The sequence below is a fragment of the Rhineura floridana genome, chromosome 7, assembly GCF_030035675.1.
Source record: "Rhineura floridana isolate rRhiFlo1 chromosome 7, rRhiFlo1.hap2, whole genome shotgun sequence".
NCBI lineage: Eukaryota > Metazoa > Chordata > Lepidosauria > Squamata > Rhineuridae > Rhineura > Rhineura floridana.
Window position 1 is genome coordinate 92073067 of NC_084486.1, and position 23960 is coordinate 92097026.

The following is a 23960-nucleotide window of genomic DNA, read 5'->3' on the forward strand; positions in this document are numbered from 1 at the left end:
TAGCAGTATTAGAATGCTCATTTCTTTGATACTGGAGGATTGTTGTAATCCCTGTGTGGCAGAAGTCTGCAGAACCAAATTCTTTAGCTATTCACAATCAGATCAGCAGTTTTTATCACATTGGAATTTCCATAGTTTAAACATAAAACGGCCATACCATACTAGAGGTATGTACATTGCCATTATGGGGAAAATATTAGCTATGGGACTTTTCTGTTTACAGATGTGATTGTTACGAATGTGAATCTGTTAAAATACACATAGATTAAATAAGCTGTGAGGTGGTTTATCAGTAACACAAGAAAATACTTCAAAAACCTAAACAGATACTAACTGCATTGTAAAAGTGTTGCTCATGAAAGTCTGATTCAAATTTTCCAGATGAGCGTCAAGTTTACTCTACATTTAATCGCACCACTCTATAATAATTCAGGATTCAGTGCTACAAGAGGCAGAGCTAGCATCCCTGACTCTGCCAGTAGCTTTTAGCCGTTCTCTCTCGTCAGACATATGTCCCTTCTTTTACGTCCTCCTGTTGTACATATGCTTTCTGCAGTACCTTACCATGTAACTGGAGACGCACACCACCTGGCTGGTACATAAAACAAAGAGACTCGGAGAAAGTAGGACCTTCCAGTAAAGACAACAGCAAGGCTCCCAGAGATGGGAGACCATAGGGCTATTTTAGCTGCCAAGGAAGGGGACTTGACTACGTTGGAGCAGCTGCACATAGATGGTACCCTGGGCCAGAACATCACCGACTGCTTGGGAGCAGGCCTGGTGCATCATGCATCACGGGCAGGCAGGCTGGAGTGCCTCAAGTTCCTGGTGCTGCAAGCAAAGCTTCCCAGAAATCAGAGAGCAAACAATGGTGCGACACCAGCACATGATGCAGCAGCCATGGGCAACTTAGCTGAGCTGCAGTGGCTGATCAAAGACAGAGGGTACAGCATGCAGGTAAGGTGGCTGACAGAAACAGGAATCTCTACAAGAAAAAGGTAAAAGGAAGCTTTCAGCTAGACATACATGCAGTGTTTTTATCCATATTGCTACTCTAGATTAGTCTTCTGTGGCAAAAAGTGCTAACAACCCCTGTCTACAAACAGCCCTTCATGCTGGACTGCCATTGGCATTTAATCCTCATCCAAGGAATTCTCTGGTGTCTAACAAGTTTCCCTTCATTATTGTGTGTGTTGTATTTAAAGGGAGGCTTGTATATTGCAAAAAGCTTGTAGGTAAATTTTATTTATTTATTTAATTGATTTATATCCCACCCTGCCTTCCAGCAGGAGCCAAGGGCAGCAAACAAAAGCACTAAAACACTTTAAAACATCATAAAAACAGACTTTAAAATATTATTATTATTATTATTAACTTTTATTTATTATTATGGATGGCCAGCCAGATGGGCAACTAAGAAATCCAATAAATTAAATTAAATTGTTATTGTTATTGTTATTATTAAATTTTATTTATACCCCGCCTTTCGGCCAAATGCCCTCAAATACATTAAAACATCTTTAAAAACTTTTTTTTAAAAAAGCTTTCAAAACAATGTGTACAATGTGTACTCTGCCTATGGAGAAACATATTACAGCTGCATGATCTCTGTCACTGAGTGCTGGACCACCCAGTGTTGGGAGAGTTTGGCAAATTTTGACCACATAGCAATTTCCCCCAATTGCAGCACTTTCCCTCTTCCCACATTTGTGAATGGCAACTATTCAATCTTTGGTCAGAAAGTAAACCGGCATGCTTGGGGACATCATGCGTAAACTTGGAGCATAAACTTGTTCCCTTCCTCTCATGCCCCAGCCACTGGAAACCAAGCTCCTGTCTGTGTAGCGGACCCGTTCTGGGTTCTGTTTCTCTTTCATGATAGAATGTGATGGAATTTGGGGCATTGGCTTTTTGATAAATATAAAATGACAGGCTTCAGTTGCAGATTGTTGCATATCAATGGATGAAAATAAACTAGAAGCACAAGAGTGCAGAAAGTGTCTACATGGAGCAGCCATCTAAGGAGATGGCCAAACAACTCCATCACACGTTTACTGAGCACGTTAAGGGATGGTGGGATTGTGCCTGCAAGCCACACACCCAGCTGATGCAGCACTGCACTGCACATAAACCTGCTGCATGCAAACAGGAATCTTGACATATTAGGGTTCCTGTTCATACAGAGGAGTCCTATGCATATACATCACATTTATTTACACAAAATGCACAGCTGACCAGTGAGCACATCAACATCAAGGGACATGGCTTGTAGTCATAGTCCCACTATGTCCCATTCTATGAGCACTCAGTACTCACAGGGAAAGCCCAGTCGTATCCTTTCAGGTACTCACTGCTCCCACAATCCTGCTGAGGTACTTTAACTAGCGGTTGTTTCTACAAATATCTAGCTCCAACTAAAGCCTTATATATACCCTGCCTGGGCTGTAGTGCAGGAATCCCTGCTTCCCCAGAAGAGCTGGCTGGTTACTATTAAAGGGCCCACACCTTATTATGCAGCCTTTGGATCAGGCTGGGGAGACAGAGGTACCATGGGAGGCTGCTGTGAATCAGAGAACAGACTCACAGGAGGATTAGGCTCCGGATTAATAAATCCGGAGCCTAATCCTCCTGTGAGTCTGTCACACGGAACATGGGTCGTGGGTCATGATGACACACTGTCATTATTAAATTTATATATAGTCATCACCATCAATGAATATTTCCTGGGGACTACCCCCTAATGCTTTTGGTAAGTGGAGAGGGGCTTCTTTGATCACCTCATAAAGGTGATCAAGTAGTCTCCATGTCACAATTATAACTTATAAACTGGTTCTGAGAGTAGTGTTGAAGTGCGGATGGGTGGGGAAGAATTAACCACTATTCCTGAACAATCTGTTCTCTCTGTAGGAGCAAGATGCTTCGGGGGCTTCTCCACTTCATTTAGCTGCTCGCTTTGGACATCCAGAAGTCATCGAGTGGCTGGTCCAGGCAGGCTTTGACACTGCAATGGAGACACGGGAAGGTGCAGTGCCAGCTCATTATGCAGCAGCCAAGGGAGATCTCGCGTGTCTCAAATTGCTGGTTGCTGCAGACCACAGGTAGGCAAGAGCACAGCACGCTGCTCTTCAGGGGACAGCACATTTGGGGTATGCCATAGAAAGCAAGACACTGTTTCCCTACTTGGATCTGTCACTCATGCCTAGTCAACGCATGCAAGATATAGGAACATTTTCTGTGATTGCCCCATGCAAAGTGTGGGAACGTTATTTTTTGTGATTGCCCTAGCACAGTCTGAAATGGTCCATTCTGCATTTTTCAACTCTTTCTGCTGCAGGCAGTGATGCTGTCAGGGCAGGACTTTGGGGCAAACATCCAGGATCACACTCCGGGGAGTGCCCCCAAGCACATCAGGGCTGGCTTTCCACATTTTGAAGTAATAAACATGGCCATCTAAAGAATATACATACCCAAATAAGATCATTGTCCAGGGTCACCGGCAGCATGTGTAACCTAGAGAGCACACATCCTGTTTGTATAAGAATTCTTCAGTAAAATGAAATCGCTGTAGCTGACTGATTTTCAGTACACTACTACAGCATTCCTACCTAGGCCATTCATGTGCCGAACCATGCTGGCCAGGGCTGATGGGAATTATAATCTAACAACAACTGGAGGGCACCAATTTGGGGAAAGCTGCCCTAGGATTACATAAAGGAAGTAATCTGAGAGCTGGCAGAACCAACATGGGTATGCGGTTGCATGACCTCTACAATTGTAGCTGTGCTTTCTGGTGCTGTGATCATGCAAGACACTGTGATTGTGGAAAATGCTGCAAAAAAAAAAGGTGTACAAGTGTACTTGTTGTTCATGCTGCACTTTCTTCATGCAAATGTGTACACTCGTATGGAGAAAAGCTGCTCACAATAGCCATTTTCAGATCTCTGAAAGCATAGAGCTAGCAGTGTGGAGTTTTCCTTAGTGTTTTATTTCCATGCCTCAGCATTTCTAGATGCTCAGAGTTTGTCAACAGAAAAGAAGGCAAGCATTTATTTATTATTTTATTTATATACCGCCCCTCCTCCCAGCAGGAGCCCAAGGCAGCAAACAAAAGCACTAAAAACACTTTAAAACATCATAAACACAGACATTAAAATATATTAAAACAAAACAACGTTAAAAACATTTTTTAAAAAAGCTTTAAAGACGTCTTTAAAAAAGGGTAAAAGAAATTGTTTAAAAATATATATTAAAAAGCAATTCCAACACAGACACAGACTGGGACAGGTCTCAACTTAAAAGGCTTGTTGAAAGAGGAAAGTCTTCAAAAGGTGCTGAAAAGGTAGCAGAGATGGCGCCTGCCTAATATTTAAGGGGAGGGAATTCCACAGGGTAGGTGCTGCCACACTAAAGGTCCGTTTCCTATATTGTGCAGAACGAATCTCCTGATAAGATGGTATCTGCAGGAGGCCCTCATCTACAGAGCGCAGTGATCAGCTGGGTATATAAGGGGTAAGGCGGTCTTTTAGGTATCCTGGTCCCAAGCTGTGTAGGGCTTTGTACACCAAAACTAGAACCTTGAACTTGGCCTGGTGATCTTTAGTGAAGCAGATCGTTTTTCCAACAGCAAATCTCACAATCATCCGTCTCGGTGCTTTAAATGTCTTCCATGATCTGCTACAGTCCAGTACCGCTCATATCATTTTTTCTGCAAAGGCATTCAGAAGCTACACAGTCTCGAGGAGGACTGGGGAACCTTTATCATGCTGGAGCTGCATTCCCTTCTGGGCAAACTTACAAGGACCACATGCCAGTGATGGGCAAGGCCAGAGTCATAAGTGGACAGAGCAACAAATGTAAATGTTGCCTTTTGTACACAGTAGTTTAGTTTCTATGCACACTCACACACCCTTCTCTATCCTCATCCAGACAAACTAGAGGCTTTATCAGAGTTCAAGGACACATTCCAGCCAGGCAAAAACACTTAAGCTGGGAAGCAGAGGGGTGTGGCCTGGGGAGAGTTCCAAGGGTCACATAGAGAGGCATAGAGGGCTGCATTTGTTCCCCTAGGCCTGAGGTTCCCCACCCCTGGTGTGGAGCCTGCACTACTACTCCATAATGATGCAATCCTATACATATATACTCAGCGGCAAGTGCCGTAGAATTCAGTGAGACTTACACCCAGCAAAGGGTCATAGGAGGGATGGGAACCTGTGGCCCTCCTGATGTGGCTGGACTACAACTCCCATCATCCATGGAGATTGGCCATGCTGGTTGGTATCTAACAACATCTGGAGGGCCAAACTATCCTGGTGCATAGGATTGCAGCCTGAATCTATGAACTCTGGGACAATGTACATTCAGCAAAATGATCCAGGGCTCAAAATCAAGAAATAAATATTTAAAAGATGGCCCAGAGGTAGGCTTGTTTGGTGGGAAGTGATGGTAGTGGCTCTATTTTATCTAATTTTGCTTCCCAACTCCCAATGGAGCTCCTGCTGTAGAAGAATACTGGTGCAACAGAATGTGAGCAATGGGTTGCCTCTTAGCCAGGTCATAGCATATGGACGGGCGGGGGGGGTGTCATTTAGCAGCCTGGCCACACACTGCCTCCTCACTTCCATTCCTGTGAAGGTTTTTGTTTTTGCAGCACCTGCACAGTGCAGCTTGGACCTACTTCTTCAGTCTCTTCACATCTAAGCAGCACCTTTTTAGATGCTGCTGCATATTATACAGGTGCCATATGTGTTGAGTCCCTCCCCGATCACCTGGTGACCAGTAGCATCTACCAGTTTGATACAAAGATGCTCAGCTTTTGCCATTTTCTGGGAGACCCCTAAATTTGCGCAGGGTATTGATGTTTAAGCAAGCTACCTGCTGCCGTGGTCCCAGGAACAGAAGTGGAACTGGGTGAAGTTATCCATCTGAGAGCGGGATTACTGGAGGGATTCACTGGATTCTAGCAGGAGGGTTCAGCCTCGAACAGATGCAAAAGGTTCACAACTCAAGCTGTAGAAACATAGGAATCTCTGTCTTATACAAGGTTGTCCTGTACATGTTGCCAAACAAGAGGAAACGTGTCACCCCAAAATCATGCCTCATATTTACATATAATTTACGTATTCTAATATATGTATAGATGCAAATTTAGATGTAATTACTATAATTTAAATAAAAATACAATACATCTTGTCATAGTGGGGAAAACTATGACTTCGCAGCCAATGGCCTGTGCAGTCTGCTGTTCAGGTGCTCACAGCTGATGGGCAATTTCAAGGCCCCTACTCTCCCTTCTTACGGCTCTTTGTCTTTAGAGCAGACTTGGACAGACATGGGCACACTAATCTTATATCAGGTCAGACTATTTGTCCTCCATCTGTCCCAGAGCTTTCTGCTCTGGTATTGGCTTTCCAGGGTCTCAGGCAGAGGGCTTTCCTATCACCCACTGCTACCTGAGCATCTTTACTGGAGATACCAGAGACTGATACCGGGACCTTCTCCATTCTCCTCTCCTTGGCAAGCCTAAAATCTTCCAGAATTCATAGAAGTCTATATGGGAGCTTTTCCCAATCCCTTGCTTCAGTGGGCTGTGGCCACAAACAGAGAAACAGGGTCTATAGGAGGGGCATCTGGTTCTTGCAATGACTGAGGCTGTTGACGACTGTCTTTCTTCTCCACATTTTCCAGAATGGCTTAACAACCAATCCCTCTTGCCAGGGAACTCTGAGAATCGTAGCTCTGTGAGGGAAATAGGAGTCTCCTAACAACTCTCAGCACCCTTAGCAGGCTACAGCTCCCAGGACTATTTGGGGGAAGCCACACCTGTTTAAAGTGGTGTGATACTGCTTTAAGTGTATAGTACATATGGGGCCTGATATTCCCAAAGAACCAGATTCCTAATTACCAAGAGGCAGTTGCCCTTACAGCTTGTGTGCTGTTACAATTCCCTCCAGGAGACCTTGGGCTCATTTTTCATGCAGAGGCTAACAAAGACTTGTTATCTCCTATGATCACCTGTCTCTCAGCTGTGCTTCCTCTTGGGGAAACATGAGGAGCAAAAATGGCAGGAAAGGGAGGGTGAAGAGAGAGGAGAATGTAGAACTATCAGTGAAAGCACAGTTGAGGCAGGTTATGGAGTACTCTAAAGCTATTTGGTCAACATAGATTACCTTGTTTGTCTCAAAGGTTGAATACATTGTGAGAGACTTTTTTTATAGTCTCTCATTCAGTTTGCATTTAAAGGCGAACTTACCTAATTTGCACTTTCCAAAACAGTACACAAACTGAAGTACAACCATCTTTTGAAATTCACACTTCTCCAAATTTTGCAGAACAATTCTCCAACCATGTAATGTGTACTTATTAGGGAAAATAACACAAAAAATGCAGTAGTGGAAATTGCTTTGCAAAAATGTGTAGATTAGGCAAAACTGCATACAGAAATATTTGTATTAAGAGAAATTTGCACTGAAATGCTGATAGATTTTCATGACTTTAAAAAAAGAGAAACTTGCAACCAGATGTGATACTGAAAAAGAAAAAAAGAAAAATGACAGTTTCATCTATCCCTTCTGTCTCTCTTTCATATACATATTTATTATTATTATTATTATTATTATTATTATTATTATTATTATTATTATTATTATTATTATTATTATTATTATTATTATGTCCCTTCTCCCAGAAGGATTCCAGGACGGCAGTTGCCATTAGGCCACAACTATCATTAGGCAGAGTGAGACAACTGCCTCAGGCAGTTTCTGATGAGTGTAATGAAAGGGCAATACTTTGTTTGTTAGTTAATGTATTATTTTAGTATTTTTATTACCAGGAAGGGAGAGGTGCTTGTGGGGATGTTTTTGCTTCAGGTTCCAGAATAACTTGTCTGGCCATGGGTACTATGTACTTTGATTTGCTGGGGAAGATATTTGCCACTCTGCCTCAGGTAACAAAATGTCTTGAGCTGGCCAGGGTACTATTAAATGTTGGAGATGGTACAGAAGCAGGGTCAGAAGGAAGCACAGCTGAGAAGTGATAGGATGTCTGGCCAAGGCCATTATCATATGGAGAGCTTACATCACCTTGTAGCTCTTCTTGAATACTTAACACCTGCTCATTGTTGCTGTGGAAGAGAAAGTTGTGGAGAGGCATTTGTAACGATGAAGAATTCTGGCCCATATTGTTGTACTTTTCATTAACAATTAATGAAAGAATTAATAAAGAAACTTTGAAAGATTGGGTGTGAAAATGTCCTAGTTTGAAGAACCTATTTATCCAGAACACAAAAGCTACAGGCAATGATATATCCACTCACCTGTGTTATCCAGGAGGAGAGAGGATGGTGATATGAAAGAAACATGGTTGCCCTCTGCTGGTAATGACAATAACTTAATATGAAGTCTAGTATAAAACACCTAGCATAATTCTGGGCCCTTTCACATGGAGACTTACAGTGAGATAGGGGCTACCTGCATCCCTGTTTAATTTGCAGGGTTTACATGATGTTGCTTGCAAAGGGAAGGTGTGTTGCTGCTTTTCCCTTTAAATCCGAATTAAACCAACCTGCTGAAAATGCAAAAAGTAAGGAAAAACCATATCTGCTTCGTTGCACTCCTCCCATGTAGGCACTTTGCTCCGATGTTTCCTGCTGGGGGGTGGATTGTCACATTCAGATACTCTCCTTTCTCCACCCTCTAAACTCTCCACTGAAATTCATTTTGTTTCTGTCGGCTTAGCAAGCCACTTCCAGTTTCTCTAGCCTTCCTTTCCCCTCCCCCCCCAGTTAAGTTTCTTCCCTCGCTTTTAGTCTATGGTTGAAATAAATAACAATGAAGGCCAGATGCGTCACTAGAGCACGGTGGGCTGGAAAGTGTTATTTGCACACACACTTGGCCTCTTTTATAGGCAACAATAGCTTGGGCTATTGATGCTCTATGGGTGCTTTCACACTGCACTTTATTCTGTTATTCTGACAATTTCTTACCTGGTAATTTGCACATTATATTTGAGCTTTCACACGACATAATGGGTAGCTCTGGAATTCTGGTGGAATGTAGTGCAAGTGTAGCGCTAATTTCTGCAATAAATGATACCAAGGCTGGGAACCTGGAAGATCGCGGGAGTGTTTCGCTAGCTGCTGCCACTCATGTGACAGGCATCCCAGTATGCAGTGCGTTCCTGCCGTTGAGTCATGCAGGTTTTTTTTATTTTTTGCCTGATGAACATTGTACCGGTATTCCGGCATCGGCGCAAATGGCAGCAGCATTTCACACACACACCCATCTTGATACAACTAAAACAATTTAAAAAGTCAGATCCTAAAGGGAGAGGGCTTGCATGGCAACGGGACAAGATCTTAGACCTCCTATACAGTGGGGAATAGTGTGCCTGAGTGAAGGAAGAAAACAAGCTGTGTGAAAGACAGTTGTGTGAAATGCCACTATATCGGCTGAAAATGTACTGTTCCTTATCGCAAGAGGTACTGCAGTGTGAAAGGGGTTTTAAAGATCGGGACAGAAGCGCCAACTTTTTAATCCGTTAAACTAGCGCTATTAGCCCCATGTGTGAAAGCAGCCCATCTGTCAGGAGGTTATCTGTGATTATTGGTAACGGCCATTCCTCCTTCTCTCTGTGGCTGGAGGGGGATTTGGGTTGATACCCAAGCCCTGGGGGGGGGAGTAACAGAAAGAGATACTTGGTCAGACACACGCATCAGTGTGAGGAGCGGAGAGGAAGAGGGGCAGGAATTGGAGTGGCGACCACCTCATCCGCTCAGAAGGCGCTTCCCCTTAGGGATGGTGCGGTCTCCTTGGGAGCAGGAGAGTGAAGCTCTGGCGCTTGTGTGAACATTTCTTCTGAAGTAAGCCCTGCTGTGGTTGGTGGGCCTCCTTTGTAGGCAAATATGTACAGTAGGGCCCCGCTTTACGGCGCTTCGCTTTAAGGCACTTCATTAATGCGGCAGTCCCAATTAGACGCAATTAGACTAAAGCCTCACTCATACGGCGCTTGTTCCGTCTTTAAGACCGTTGTTGGGCATTGCGTGCCATTCTATTCAATGAGTTCCGCTTTAAAGCAGTTTTTGCTTTACAGCGAGGGTCCAGAAAGTAACCCGCCGTATGAGTGGGGCCCTACTGTATTGGGTTATAACCTTGTGTATTGCCCTCTTGCTTGAGGGTGAGCCATGCCGAGGCTTACTTCTGAGTGAATAAAGACTGGAAAGTCGTTTGAGGCTGCAGCCTGCGCACATATACACGGGAATAAATCACACTGGGCACACCGGGACTGACTTCTGAATAGACAGGCTGCATAGTATTGCGTGTATAGCAGCAATTTTAGCAATGCCTGCCTGAGGAAGTCAGGCTCCTTGAGTTTACAAGAAACAACAGAACAACCCCGCCGCCCCTTCTCCATTAGCAATACTGTACTCCGGAGGGAGTAAACATGTAAATTTGGAGGCAGGCCCACAAGGAAATAGCAATACTAAATGTGAATGGAAAATAGCAGATTGAAAGGTAGAGGAAATCTATTGTGAAGGGAAAAGCTGCATCTTTAATCAGAAGTTCACCTCCCATGTTAACCGGTCCTCTGTGTGGTGCTTCCAGTTTGTTTACTTCACTTGTTTTTAGAAGATACAAGAGATTTTAGTAGCAAATGTTCATTTACATGAGCCCAGTACAAAACTGTTCTGTGTTGTTATGTGCCTTCAAGTCGATTACGACTTATGGTGACCCTATGAATCAGCGACCTCCAAGAGCATCTGACATGAACCACCCTGCTCAGATCTTGTAACTTCAGGTCTGTGACTTCCTTTATGGAATCAATCCATCTCTTGTTTGGTCTTCCTCTTTTTCTACTCCCTTCTGTTTTCCCCAGCATTGTCTTTTCTAGTGAATCATGTCTTCTCATTATGTGTCCAAAGTATGATAACTTCAGTTTCATCATTTTAGCTTCTAGTGACAGTTCTGGTTTAATTTGTTCTGACACCCAATTATTTGTCTTTTTCACAGTCCATGGTATGTGCAAAGCTCTCCTCCAACACCACATTTCAAATGAGTTGATTTTTCTCTTATCCACTTTTTTCACTGTCCATACATAGAGATCGCGAATACCATGGTCTGAATGATCTTTAGTGTTCAGTGATATATCTTTGCATTTGAGGACCTTTTCTAGTTCTCTCATAGCTGCCCTCCCCAGTCCTAGCCTTCTTCTGATTTCTTGACTATGGTCCCCAATTCAGTTAATGACTGTGCCAAGGTATTGATAATCCTTGACAAGTTCAATGTCTTCATTGTCAACTGTAAAGTTACATAAATCTTTTGTTGTCATTACTTTAGTCTTTTTGACGTTCGGCTGTAGTCTTGCTTTTGTGCTTTCCTCTTTAACTTTCATCAGCATTCGTTTCAAATCATTACTGGTTTCTGCTAGTAATATGGTATTGTCAGCATATCTTAAATGATTGATATTTCTCCCTCCAATTTTCACATCTCCTTCATCTTGGTCCAATCCTGCTTTCCATATGATATGTTTTGTGCATAGATTAAACAAATAGGGTGATAAAATACACTCCTGTCTCACACCCTTTCCGATTGGGAACCAGTCGGTTTCTCCATATTCTGTCGTTACAGTAGCCTCTTGTGCAGAATATAGGTTGCGCATCAGGACAATCAGGTGCTGTGGCACCCCCATTTCTTTTAAAGCATTCCATAGTTTTTCATGATCTACACAATCAAAGGCTTTGCTGTAATCTATAAAGCACAGGGTGATTTTCTTCTGAAATTCCTTGGTCCATTCCATTATCCAACATATGTTTGCAATATGATCTCTGGTACCTCTTCCCTTTCTAAATCCAGCTTGGATGTCTGGCATTTCTCACTCCATATATGGTAAGAGCCTTTGTTGTAGAATCTTGAGCATTACTTTATTTGCATAGGATATTAAGGCAATAGTTTGATAATTATTGCATTCCCTGGGATACTCTTTCTTCAAAAAGCTCAAGGCAGCATATGTGGTTCTTCCCTCTCTCTCCCACACACCCCAATTTTAACTTCACAATAAACCTGTGAGGTAGCTTTGGTTAAGAAGGAACGATGGGCCCAAAATCACCAAGTGAGTCTCATGGTAGAGCAGGGATTTGAACCTGGGTCTCCTCATTCTAAGTCCAACACTCTACTAAAGGGATAGCCAATCTGGTGCCCTCCAGTTGTTGTTGGACTGCATCTCCCATTAGCCACAGCCAGCATGGCCAATGGTCAGGCATGATAGGAATTGTAGAGAACGCTGGTTCTCTGTTTATTTGGTCGCTTTCACCCTTAACCCAGTATGTATCTCTTTTTGCACCATTGTCCCTGAAATTCTAAGGGCTTGTCCACATTTGAACTGGATCTCACTTGGAATCCACCTTTTCTCCATTACAATTTGACCTCATTAGTCCACACACACATGCATTTGCAGTTGAAGACCAAATTTGCGTGTTCCTTCCTGCCCATACCAGTAGGCATTCGCTTTTGTCTTTGTCCCCACCTTCCAATTAATTAATTTGAATGTGATCGTTTTGCACAGATGGGGCATGCATGCAAGTATCAGCTGAGCAGTGCATGCATCTTGTTAAAAAAAAAAGTGTCTGCCCAGGAATTGCACAACAGCACACATCTAGGAATTCCTAATTCAATGCAAGCTTGCGTGCACACTTTAGCTTAAGTTCAATCTTAAAAAGATGGGCATTTCCCGTTCCAGAACAGGAAGATGGTTGTGGGAGAAATAAATATAGTAAGTTAGGACCAGGATTCCTGAAAGATCATCTTACCTGTTGTCTACCCAGTCGATCACTACGCTCTGCGAGTGAAGGCCTCCTGCAGATACCATCTCATCAGGAGGTCTGTTGTGCACAACATAGGAAGCGTACCTCAGAGCTTGGAAATGTTACTTTTTTGAACTACAGCTCCCATCAACCCAATCCAGTGGCCATGCTGGCTGGGGCTGATGGGAGTTGTAGTTTAAAAAAGTAACTTTTCCAAGCTCTGGCGTACCTTTAGTATATTGGCACCTACCCTTCAGAATTCCCTCCCCTTAAATATTAGACAGGTGCCATCTCTGTTATCTTTTCAGTACCTACTGAAGACCTTCCTCCTTCAACAAGCCTTTTAAGTAGGGACCTTATCCCAGTCTGCATTTGTATTGGAATTGTTTTTTAAGATGTTTTTAAAGCTTTTTTAAAATGATGTTTTTAAAGATATTTTGTTGTAATATATTTTAAAGTCTCATTTTATGACTTTTTAGAGAGTGTAGTGCTTTTGTTTGCCACCCCGGGCTCTTATAGGGAGGAAGAGCGGGATATAAAAGTGAAACCAATAGGAAAAAATGAAGCAGGGAGATCTGGAGAAATACCACTTCTTGTTCTAATCACCTTTCTCCATATGAACCTAACTGCCTATGTTCATCTTCAGGGACTTTTGTTTGGGTGATGACTAGGGAAAGGACCTTTTCATGGTGACATCCCAATTATGGAATACTCTGCCTAGGCTGGGTTGCCTGGCACTTACTGTGATGGCATTTTGATAAGAACATAAGAACATAAGAAGAGCCTGCTGGATCAGGCCAGTGGCCCATCTAGTCCAGCATCCTGTTCTCACAGTGGCCAACCAGGTGCCTGGGGGAAGCCCGCAAGCAGGACCTGAGTGCAAGAACACTCTCCCCTCCTGAGGCTTCCGGCAACTGGTTTTCAGAAGCATGCTGCCTCTGACTAGGGTGGCAGAGCACAGCCATCATGGCTAGTAGCCATTGATAGCCCTGTCCTCCATGAATTTGTCTAATCTTCTTTTAAAGCCATCCAAGCTGGTGGCCATTACTGCATCTTGTGGGAGCAAATTCCATAGTTTAACTATGCGCTGAGTAAAGAAGTACTTCCTTTTGTCTGTCCTGAATCTTCCAACATTCAGCTTCTTTGAGTGTCCACGAGTTCTAGTATTATGAGAGAGGGAGAAGAACTTTTCTCTATCCACTTTCTCAATGCCATGCATAATTTTATACACTTCTATCATGTCTCCTCTGACCCGCCTTTTCTCTAAACTATAAAGCCCCAAATGCTGCAACCTTTCCTCGTAAGGGAGTCGCTCCATCCCCTTGATCATTCTGGTTGCCCTCTTCTGAACGTTTTCCAACTCTATAATATCCTTTTTGAGATGAGGTGACCAGAACTGTACACAGTATTCCAAATGCGGCCGCACCATAGATTTATACAACGGCATTATGATATTGGCTGTTTTATTTTCTTTCTTTTTTTTACAATAATTTTTATTCAAATTTTCATAAAACATAGAAAACAAAATCATAAAACATTCAAAGACAAAAAACAAAACAAAACAAAAATGATTAAACAAAAAAAAATAAAATGTTGACTTCCCATTTGTCACATATCAAATCAGTTATAGGTCTACAATATATAACAATCCTGTCTCTTAAATCATATTATAAAATCACTTTCCTCCAGTAGTTATCTTAATTAATCATCAAATCTCATAAACATTACTTTATTCTTTCCACAAAAAGTCAAAGAGAGGTTTCAATTCTTTAAGAAATATATCTATCAATTTTTCTCCAAATAAACATGTCAATTAATCCATCTCGTTAATAATTATAATAATCTTATTGTCATAATCATAGTCCAAATAAACATTTCGATTAATCCATCTCATCAGAATCTGTTAGGTCCAATAATTTCAATAGCCATTATTCCATTATCCCTATTAGTTCCATCTTCCATCTTCAATAGTCCTGTTAAGTCCAGTAATTTCAGTGTCCAATCTTCCATTATCAGTATTCCATAATAATCTTGCTGTTGTAGCCATAGTCATATAATAAGAGTCTGATGGGAATTTCCTCTATCCCAAATATTTTCTTGCCATCCATTCTAAATAAGTTGCTGAAACATTGTTGTAAATTCATATCTGTGTTCTTCTTTTTTAGAAAATGCACTGGCTCATCTCTTAAGAGTTTTTCCATTGTCACATGACTGCAGATAATTCCATAGATTTTCTCTATATCAAGCTCCATCACATCATTCCAGTCCAGAAGATTATCCAAGCCATTGATAACTTTATCTCTAATATCTTCATTAATTTCTTCAGAGATAACGTTAAATTCCAAACAGTAGATTTTATTTCTAAAATCCATAAACTCCAGATCTTTTTCCAATTCCACATTTGTTCCAATCTCCAGGGCTTGTATCTTCCCTTTATTTTTTCTTTTCTCATCTCTGATCTCATTCTCCTCTCTCACAGGGTCCCCTATTTCTTTAAACTCCTGCGTCATTTTGCTCAGTTCAATTTTCAGCTCCTTACTACCCTGTCGCAGGGTTTGTTTCGTTATCTCAATCTCATCCATTATTTTCTGAAACATAATTACTTCCAGATTCTCAGCCACTTTCTTGATTGCCATTTTTAAAACCACGAAAACAAAGCAAAACAAAAATAAAGAAGAACCACTTCTTATTTCAGCAACAATTGGGTTAATATTCCAGGCTTGATGACATCACAGTATAAACAGAGCAACCTGTGATATTGGCTGTTTTATTTTCAATACCTTTCCTAATTATCACTAGCATGGAATTTGCCTTTTTCACAGCTGCTGCACACTGGGTCGACATTTTCATCGTGCTGTCCACTACAACCCCGAGGTCTCTCTCCTGGTCAGTCACCGCCAGTTCAGACCCCATGAGCGTATATGTGAAATTCAGATTTTTTGCTCCAATATGCATAATTTTACACTTGTTTATATTGAATTGCATTTGCCATTTTTCCGCCCATTCACTCAGTTTGGAGAGGTCTTTTTGGAGCTCTTCGCAATCCCTTTTTGTTTTAACAAGCCTGAACAATTTAGTGTCATCAGCAAACTTGGCCACTTCACTGCTCACTCCTAATTCTAGGTCATTAATGAACAAGTTGAAAAGTACAGGTCCCAATACCGATCCTTGAGGGACTCCACTTTCTACAGCCCTCCATTGGGAGAACTGTCCGTTTATTCCTACTCTCTGCTTTCTGCTTCTTAACCAATTCCTTATCCACGAGAGGACCTCTCCTCTTATTCCATGACTGCTAAGCTTCCTCAGAAGCCTTTGGTGAAGTACCTTGTCAAACGCTTTTTGAAAGTCTAAGTAGACTATGTCCACTGGATCACCTCTATCTATATGCTTGTTGACACTCTCAAAGAATTCTAATAGGTTACTGAGACAGGACTTTCCCTTGCAGAAGCCATGCTGGCTCTGCTTCAGCAAGGCTTGTTCTTCTATGTGCTTAGTTAATCTAGCTTTAATAATACTTTCTACCAGTTTTCCAGGGACAGAAGTTAAGCTAACTGGCCTGTAATTTCCGGGATCCCCTCTGGATCCCTTTTTGAAGATTGGCGTTACATTTGCCACTTTCCAGCCAAAGACATTATAATTTGCCCAGAAATTTTACTGATGTGTTCTTCTTCCATATTTGGTTTGTATGTGGCTCCATCTGTTGTTTTGATATTATTGCTGTCGTTATTGTATTGTATTGTATTGTATTTGTTTTATGTTATATTATTGTATTTTGTTGGAAGCTGCTCTGGGTAAATGTGTGTGTGTGGGTGCGAGAAAGGATGGGTATTAATATCTAAATAAGTAATGAAATAACAGAAGTGAAATCTCTTCTAAAACCTCTATAATTTCTCTCCTCCAACAGCTGTGTGAACAAGCAAACTCAGAGTGGAGCCACTGCACTGTATCTTGCCTGCCAGGAGGGCCACCTCCACATCATCCAGTTCCTGGTGAAGGACTGTGAGGCTGATGTTCACCTGAGAGCACATGATGGCATGACAGTCCTGCATGCAGCTGCTTGTGTTGGCCACTATGCTGTTGTCATCTGGCTGGTAAATTGTACTTTTACATTTTAGCATGGTTTTTAGACAGCAATACGAATATGCTCCTTTAGATAGTTTTGTCACTGAGAGCTCCTCCAGACATCCTTTTCACTGTGTGTTCATGATGATTTGTGCTCATGATGCTGTTTGGATAGTTGCACAAAATCCTGCTTTCAGTACTGTTTGCACTGCAAAAGTTTTGGGGAAGGTCACACTGCTTCATTTTCAATCAGTGCATAACTTCCTGCTGAAATTCCATAACATGTTATACCACAAATGTTCTAGTTTATTTTTGTCCCACCTTTGTTGCACTGTAGTCCCTTCAGACAGTGATAATATGATAGTATTAAAGAAGCATCACAAACCAAACCAAAGCAGAATAAATCCACCACTAATGCAGTACTATTGTGTCAAGATCATGTTGCAGAATACACCCGCAATAAAACGTCAGTCTAGAGGGGCCCTTAGGCTGCAATTCTGTACACATCCCTGGGAGCAACTTCCATTGGATTGAAAAGGACTCACTTCTGAATATATTGCATTAACCTCTCCTTCAAGTGGTAATAATATTGTTTGTACTCAGTCCTGGAAGGCATTATGCATTCTGTCAAGTGAGCTTAAATTTCTCTGTTGTGCCAGCGTACAGATTCCACTACTTTTCCCAAACCATGTTCACTTTCTACTTCTCTCACCATCCAATATTTACCTGAAAATTAAATCTGAAACACCATATAGGTAAATAACTAGTATGACTTTGACTGGGCTTCCCCACCCCCATTTATATATAAAAATAATACAATTAAAAATAAAATAGAATGACATACTCCAGAAGACATCAGGATAAAAATTGCTAATCCAATGCTAGTTGAAAATTGCCTCAAGGTAATTGGAGCCTTTGTTTTCATATTTATTTAAATATATACATCAATATGCAAGAAGCACATACTCCCCCCAAAAATATCCATTTTACTTTTTAGCAATGAAACTATAATACGTAAATCGAACCATGACATCATTTTATCCTCTATAGATTATTCTGAAGTGATATACCAAACATGAGACCCAATATTCCTTTTGTTATCATACAAGTTCTCAAATGCTGTAACTAGTTAAGTAACTGTCACCCATATCTTTCATAATCACTCTCTCATTCAGAATCTTACGATAGTCTGTCACCAAAAGGCTTAATTGCTCTTGTACACCCTTATTTATGTAATATAAAAGGCATGCTGACATGTCAAGTCTTAATTAATGTCTCAACATATTTTCTCTAATGCCCAGACACAGTTCTGTAGTGCACATGCCATTCAGTGTATATAGAAAGCAAATTACAGAAATTACAGGAACTGCGGGTGCTTCCGCACTATTTATCTGTTGGCATATTTCCCCCTTTCATTCTGCAATAAAGCACCCAAGGCAGCTGCAGCAACAGGTGAATGGGGGAAAAAATCCATCATAGAAGGACCGTTTTGGTTTAACTCCTATTTAATCCTCCCTTTTTTTCTTTCATGTAGGTTACCTTCACTGACCTCAGCCTCACAGCCCAGGATGCAGAAGGAGCCAGTGTGCTCCACTTTGCTGCTAGAGAGGGACACACTGCAATTGTTGACAGACTCCTCCTTATGGGAGCTGAGATGGTGCTGGACCATTGGGGAGGAACTCCACTCCATGATGCAGCTGAGAATGGGCACCTGGAGGTATTTGGTGATGCCATGTGGAGAACATGAGATTAGGAGGGAAACAAGCCCTGGGCTAGAACTCAATTGATGGCATGGCCATATTCGCATGTGATAATCTGTGATTTGTCATGACACGTGCATTGCCATTACCCCTCCCTCTTCTCCTCTTAATGTGATTAAGAGGAGAATTTTGGGAGCTTTTATCAGTTTTAATAAACCATGGCTTGCTGTTTCATCTGAACCAGGGATCATGGTTTAATGCTGGCTATTGTCAATTTCAAAGCAAGCTAACTTCAAATCATGGGTTATGAAGCTGACTTGTTTAAACTAACCAATGCTAGTGTATACCATGATCCCTAATTCAGATGAAACAGGAAGCTGTGGTTTACTAAAAATGGAAGTGAAAGCTTCCAAAGGTATCCTCCTAGCAGTGAGGGGGGAGGAGGAGGAGGAGGAAGGAGGAGTGCATGAGCACAAGGCTAGTTGTGGCCCATGCACCTCGTAACAAACCATGGTTTAGTGTGATTTGCAAACTGGGCCAGTGTCTCCCTTAACATTGACTCTTCCCCCCTCCCAACCCACCACCCAGGAGACCACCCCGGTGGTCATTTTGCAGATTCAGAGTAGTCTGAACTTGGCTGTTTAAATAAACTGCTCCTGCATCCTGTGTTCATATCAATCCAGCACCCATAGTGTTTCCATGGAGTAGGCAGGAATTTTAGAATAGAGGGCCCAAAGCAAACAAATGATGGAGTGCAGTGCAAACAGATTTTAAGTGACGTCAGCCTACCTTTTTAGGATTTGATGCACCGCAGGTAATGTGGTGAAGCTGACCTTATTGAAGAACCAGCCCTGCAGCATGTCTTGCTCCCCCTGGTGGTTACACACAAGTTCCATCAATAACCACAAGTTTAAAAAACTGAAACTATCCTATCAACAAGGCAGAATACTCTGTGATGCAATTACCCGAACAGTAAAAAAATCTTCTTATCTGAGTGCAAATTAAGTGAGTGATACTGCTTAGTATGTGGGGTGGGGGTAAGCATAAACCAGATGTGGAGCATCTTTTCCAGCCACATTCCCTCATTGGCAACCTTCTGTGGAGCACATGCCAGTGGTGGACAGGGCCAGAGGCAAAAGACAGAGGATTCTACACACCCACACACCTCCCCATCCAGGCAACCAGAAAGCATTATCACAGTTCAAGCACACATTCCAGCCAGACAAAACCACTCAAGGAGGATTTGGAGCGCAGCAAGTGAGGGGTGTGGCCTGGGCAGGGGGTGTCACCTAGGAATCCCAAGGGCTGGAAAGAAATGGCTGGAGGGCTGCATTTGTCCTGGATCCGAGGTTCAACTATATATGTTTGCAGCATGGGCCTCTCACACAAGGCACGTTGGTGCAAGGTCATTTTGTCTGATGTAGCTTTAGGGCAAATTTACATGGCAAGATGATAATTGCAGCTAACAGGAAATAGCCCCCCTGAATGAAACACTCATCACAGATTTCCTATCACAGTAATCTTTTCTTGCAAACCCCATACTCGCCATGCATGCATATATAATAAAGTTGACGCAAAAAGCTTCACTTGGAAAGTATTACATCATTTGACTGTTCTGGCACTAAGTCATTGCCACTTATGAAAAGTTATTGTCTAGCTATGGGAATTGCATTGGCAAAAAAATTTAAGAGAAATTCTTCCCTTATATGCAGATAAATTGGTTGTATGGATTAGGGTGACAGTGATTGTTTATGCATTTGTTTGCAGTGCTGTCAAACCTTGATCTCCCATCAAATAGATCCAGGCATCCGTGATGGGGATGGTTACACTGCACGGGACCTGGCAGAATACAATGGACATAGGCAGTGTGTGTGCTACCTGCAGGAAGCAGAGAAGCTGGTAATTTAAACATTTATATATATATTTTAGTGTTTTCATGAGTTACTGGAGATAGTCTTCTACGCTGTAGGCAGGATATGTCAACACAAGGCAGAAGACTGCCACATCATGTGGATGTTAGTTCTGCTGGTTTCCAAGATATTATATAGCTCTTGTTAAAAATAGAAGCAGAAACCTTCTAAAAAGGTTACTTCTAAAAAATAAGGCTTTCATATAACTGTTGGATATGACAAATACTTAACCCAGCCTTTCCCAACCAGTGTGTCTCCAGATGTTGTTGGACCACAATTCCCATCTTTCCTGACCATTGGCAATGCTGGCTGAGGCTGATGGGAGTTGTGGTCCAACAACATCTGGAGGCACACTGGTTGGGAAAGGCTGACTTAACCACTAAGAAAATCAAGAAATTTAAATATCCATTGAAAACACATTGTAAGACTGACTAAATATATTAAATCAACAAAGGGTCTTCTAGTACCATAAAGACTAACAAATTTGTTATGGCGTAAGGTAAGCTTGCATGGGCTGCAGTCTACTTCATCAGACGTATGAAGTGTTTTCCTGAGGTGCAGGTAATTTTATTAATACAGCATATTTGTTGGCCACATTCTATCAGATGCTAGAAAAGTAAATGCTGGCAATAAGCAACTGAGGGCAATGAAAAAAAATTAGAATCATTTTCCCTTTCCCTTACTTTTAAAGGAACTCTTCCCTGTATTCACAGCTGGCCCTACCATTTGGGATAACGAGGTGGCCACCTCAGGTGGTGGATGATGGGTTTGAGTGGTGGTGAAGTTTTGAAGTACAGAGCTGTGTGTCCCGCATGGTCTGTCTTGCATAAAGTCACCCAAGCTGCCCTGCTGCCCTCAGGAACAGTGGAGAATGTTGTCTCATCACCAGTGCTGAAGTAAAATTCCCTCAACCTGCTGGCAATCTGTTGACAAGAACTGCTGCTTATGTACATATATTACCAATCTGAACAGTTATTTTGAATCCACAGTCTTGATTTAAGATATATTTACTTAACAGATTTTAAATCTGCCTTTCAGAATTCCTGCCCTCACAAGGAATTTTACAACAGTTATAAGTTGCTCAAAAACCATAGTCATATAATTATTAAATAACATTTAAACATTAAAATAACATTAAAAAGACATGAACAGCTAATTAAAAACTTAGGCAGCTTGACTGAACCAACTCTCAGCCTAACCTACCTCTCGATCGTTGCAAAGATAAAAGGAGGGAAGGAAGACCCAGGAAGAAAAGCGAGGTCCAAATAGATCATGTCATATTCATAAACTAGATAGTGAGGTGGAAAAAAAGCAAGCACAAAGGCAGACCCCCCTCAATTGCTTTAACTGCAACTTTCCACAGTCCTGATATTTTATAGAAAATTACCGGGGGGAAAACCACCAAAAACTTGCCAACACACACACACGTTAATACTTTAAGCATGTGCACCTTGAATCAATCAACTCTCAGCTAACCTACCTCATGGTGTTGTTGGACAGACTACACACACATAGGAGCTGCAAAAATACATACACCCCATATAATAATTATTGTCAGAATCAGTTGCTCATTGCAGAACATTATTTTATTTATTTATTTATATCCTGCTCTTCCTTCCAGAAGGAGCCCAGAGTAAGAAACAAAACATTAAAAACACTCTAAAACATCTTAAAAATAGACTTTAAAATATATTAAAACAAAACATCTTTAAAAACATCTTAAAACAAAACATTGTTAAAAGCATCTTTTTAAAAAAAGTTTTAAAAACATCTTAAAAAGCAATTCCAACACAGATGCAGACTGGGATAAGTTCTCTGCTTAAAAGGCTTGTTGAAAGAGGAGGGTCTTCAGTAGGTGCAGAAAAGATAATAGAGATGGTGCCTGTCTAGTAAGGGAAGGAATTCCAAAGGGTAGGTGCCACTACATGAAAGGTCCACTTCCTATGTTGTGTGGAACAGACCTTCTGATAAGATGATATCTGCAGGAGGCCATCACCTGCAGAGCTCAGTGATCAACTGGGTATATAAGGGGTATGACAATCTTTCAGGTATCCTGGTCCCAAGTTGTATAGGGCTTTGTACACAAAAACCAGAACCTTGCACTTGGCCCGGTAGCTAATGGGCAGCCAGTGCAATTCTTTCATCAGCAGAGTGACATGTTGGCAATACCCTGCCCCAGTGAGCAGCTGTGCTGCCGCATTTTGCACCAGCTGCAGCTTCCGGACCAACCTCAAAGGCAGCCCCACATAGAGCGCATTATAGTAATCCACCTGGAGGTTACCAATGTGTGGACAACAGTGGTCAGGCTATCCCAGTCCAGAAATGTCTTACCAGCTGAAGCTAATAAAAGACACTTCTAGCCACTGAGGTCACCTGGGCCTCTAGTGACAAAGATGGATCCAGGAGCACCCCCAGATGTTCTTTCTGCTCTACAAATCTGCTCTTTCACAGGGAGTACGACCCCATTCAAAGCAGGCAACTGACCAATTATCTGAACTCAGGAACCACCAAACCACAGCTCCTCTGTCTTGCTAGGATTCAGAGTCAGTTTATTGGCTGTCATCCAGCCATCACCAAGTCCAGGCACTGGTCCAGGGCTTGCATGGCCTCTCCTGATTCAGATGGTACAGAGAAATAGAGCTGGGTATCATCAGCGTACTGCTGACACCTTGCTCCAGGTCTCCTAATGACCACTCCCAAGGGCTTCATATAGATGTTAAACAGCATTGGGGACAAGATGGTGTCCTGTGTCACCCCACAGCACAACTGCCAGGGAGCCGTAATACAGTCACCCAATGCTATTCTCTGAAAATGACCCTGGAGATAGGATTGGAACCACTGTAAACAGTCCTGCTGATACCCATCTCACCAAGTTGGCCCAGAAGGATACCATGGTCAATGGTATCAAAAGCCACTGAGAGATCAAGTAAGACTAACGGGGCTGCACTTTCCCATCCTTTTCCCAATAAAGGTCATCCTTCAGGGCGACCAAGGATGATTCAGCCCCTTAACCAGACCTGAACCCAGATTGGAATGGGTCAAAGATAATCGGTTTCATCTAAGAGTACTTGCAATTGCTGCACCACAGCAATCATCTCAAACCCTCTCAATCATCTTCCCTAAAAAAGGAGTATTTGTGACTGGGTGGTAGTTGTCACAAACCAATTGATCCAGGGTGGGTTTTTTCAGGAATGATTGGATCACCACCTCTTTCAGGGTGGCTGGGACCAGTCCCTCTCACAAAGACAGTTTGATCACACCCTGGATCCACTCGGTCATACCCCCTCAGCAAGCTTTAATAAGCCAAGAGGGGCAAAGGTCAAGAGGACACATTGCTGGCCACATTGTCGCAAACACCTTTTTCATATCATCAGACTGCATCAACTGAAACTGATCCCAAGAAGTTGCCGCAGACTTTGCACTGGACACTTCACTGAGAACTATAGTAGATGAGGATGGGGCATCAAGGTTGCTACAGCGGCGAGCAACTTT

The 23960-nt window shown here is 42.1% G+C and overlaps 1 protein-coding gene across 1 annotated transcript in view; it reads left to right on the forward strand.

Moving 5' to 3' along the window:
• The first annotated feature begins 423 nt into the window (after window positions 1–423).
• The window catches only part of ESPNL (espin like), a 57434-nt gene continuing 33897 nt past the window's right edge, over window positions 424–23960 (forward strand). Inside the window, exons 1-5 of the mRNA XM_061637709.1 lie at window positions 424–957; window positions 2908–3098; window positions 16701–16887; window positions 18393–18575; window positions 20326–20457. Of these exons, the coding sequence (XP_061493693.1) occupies window positions 664–957; window positions 2908–3098; window positions 16701–16887; window positions 18393–18575; window positions 20326–20457 (987 nt within the window). The 5' untranslated portion in view covers window positions 424–663. The remainder of the gene's footprint in view (window positions 958–2907; window positions 3099–16700; window positions 16888–18392; window positions 18576–20325; window positions 20458–23960) is intronic.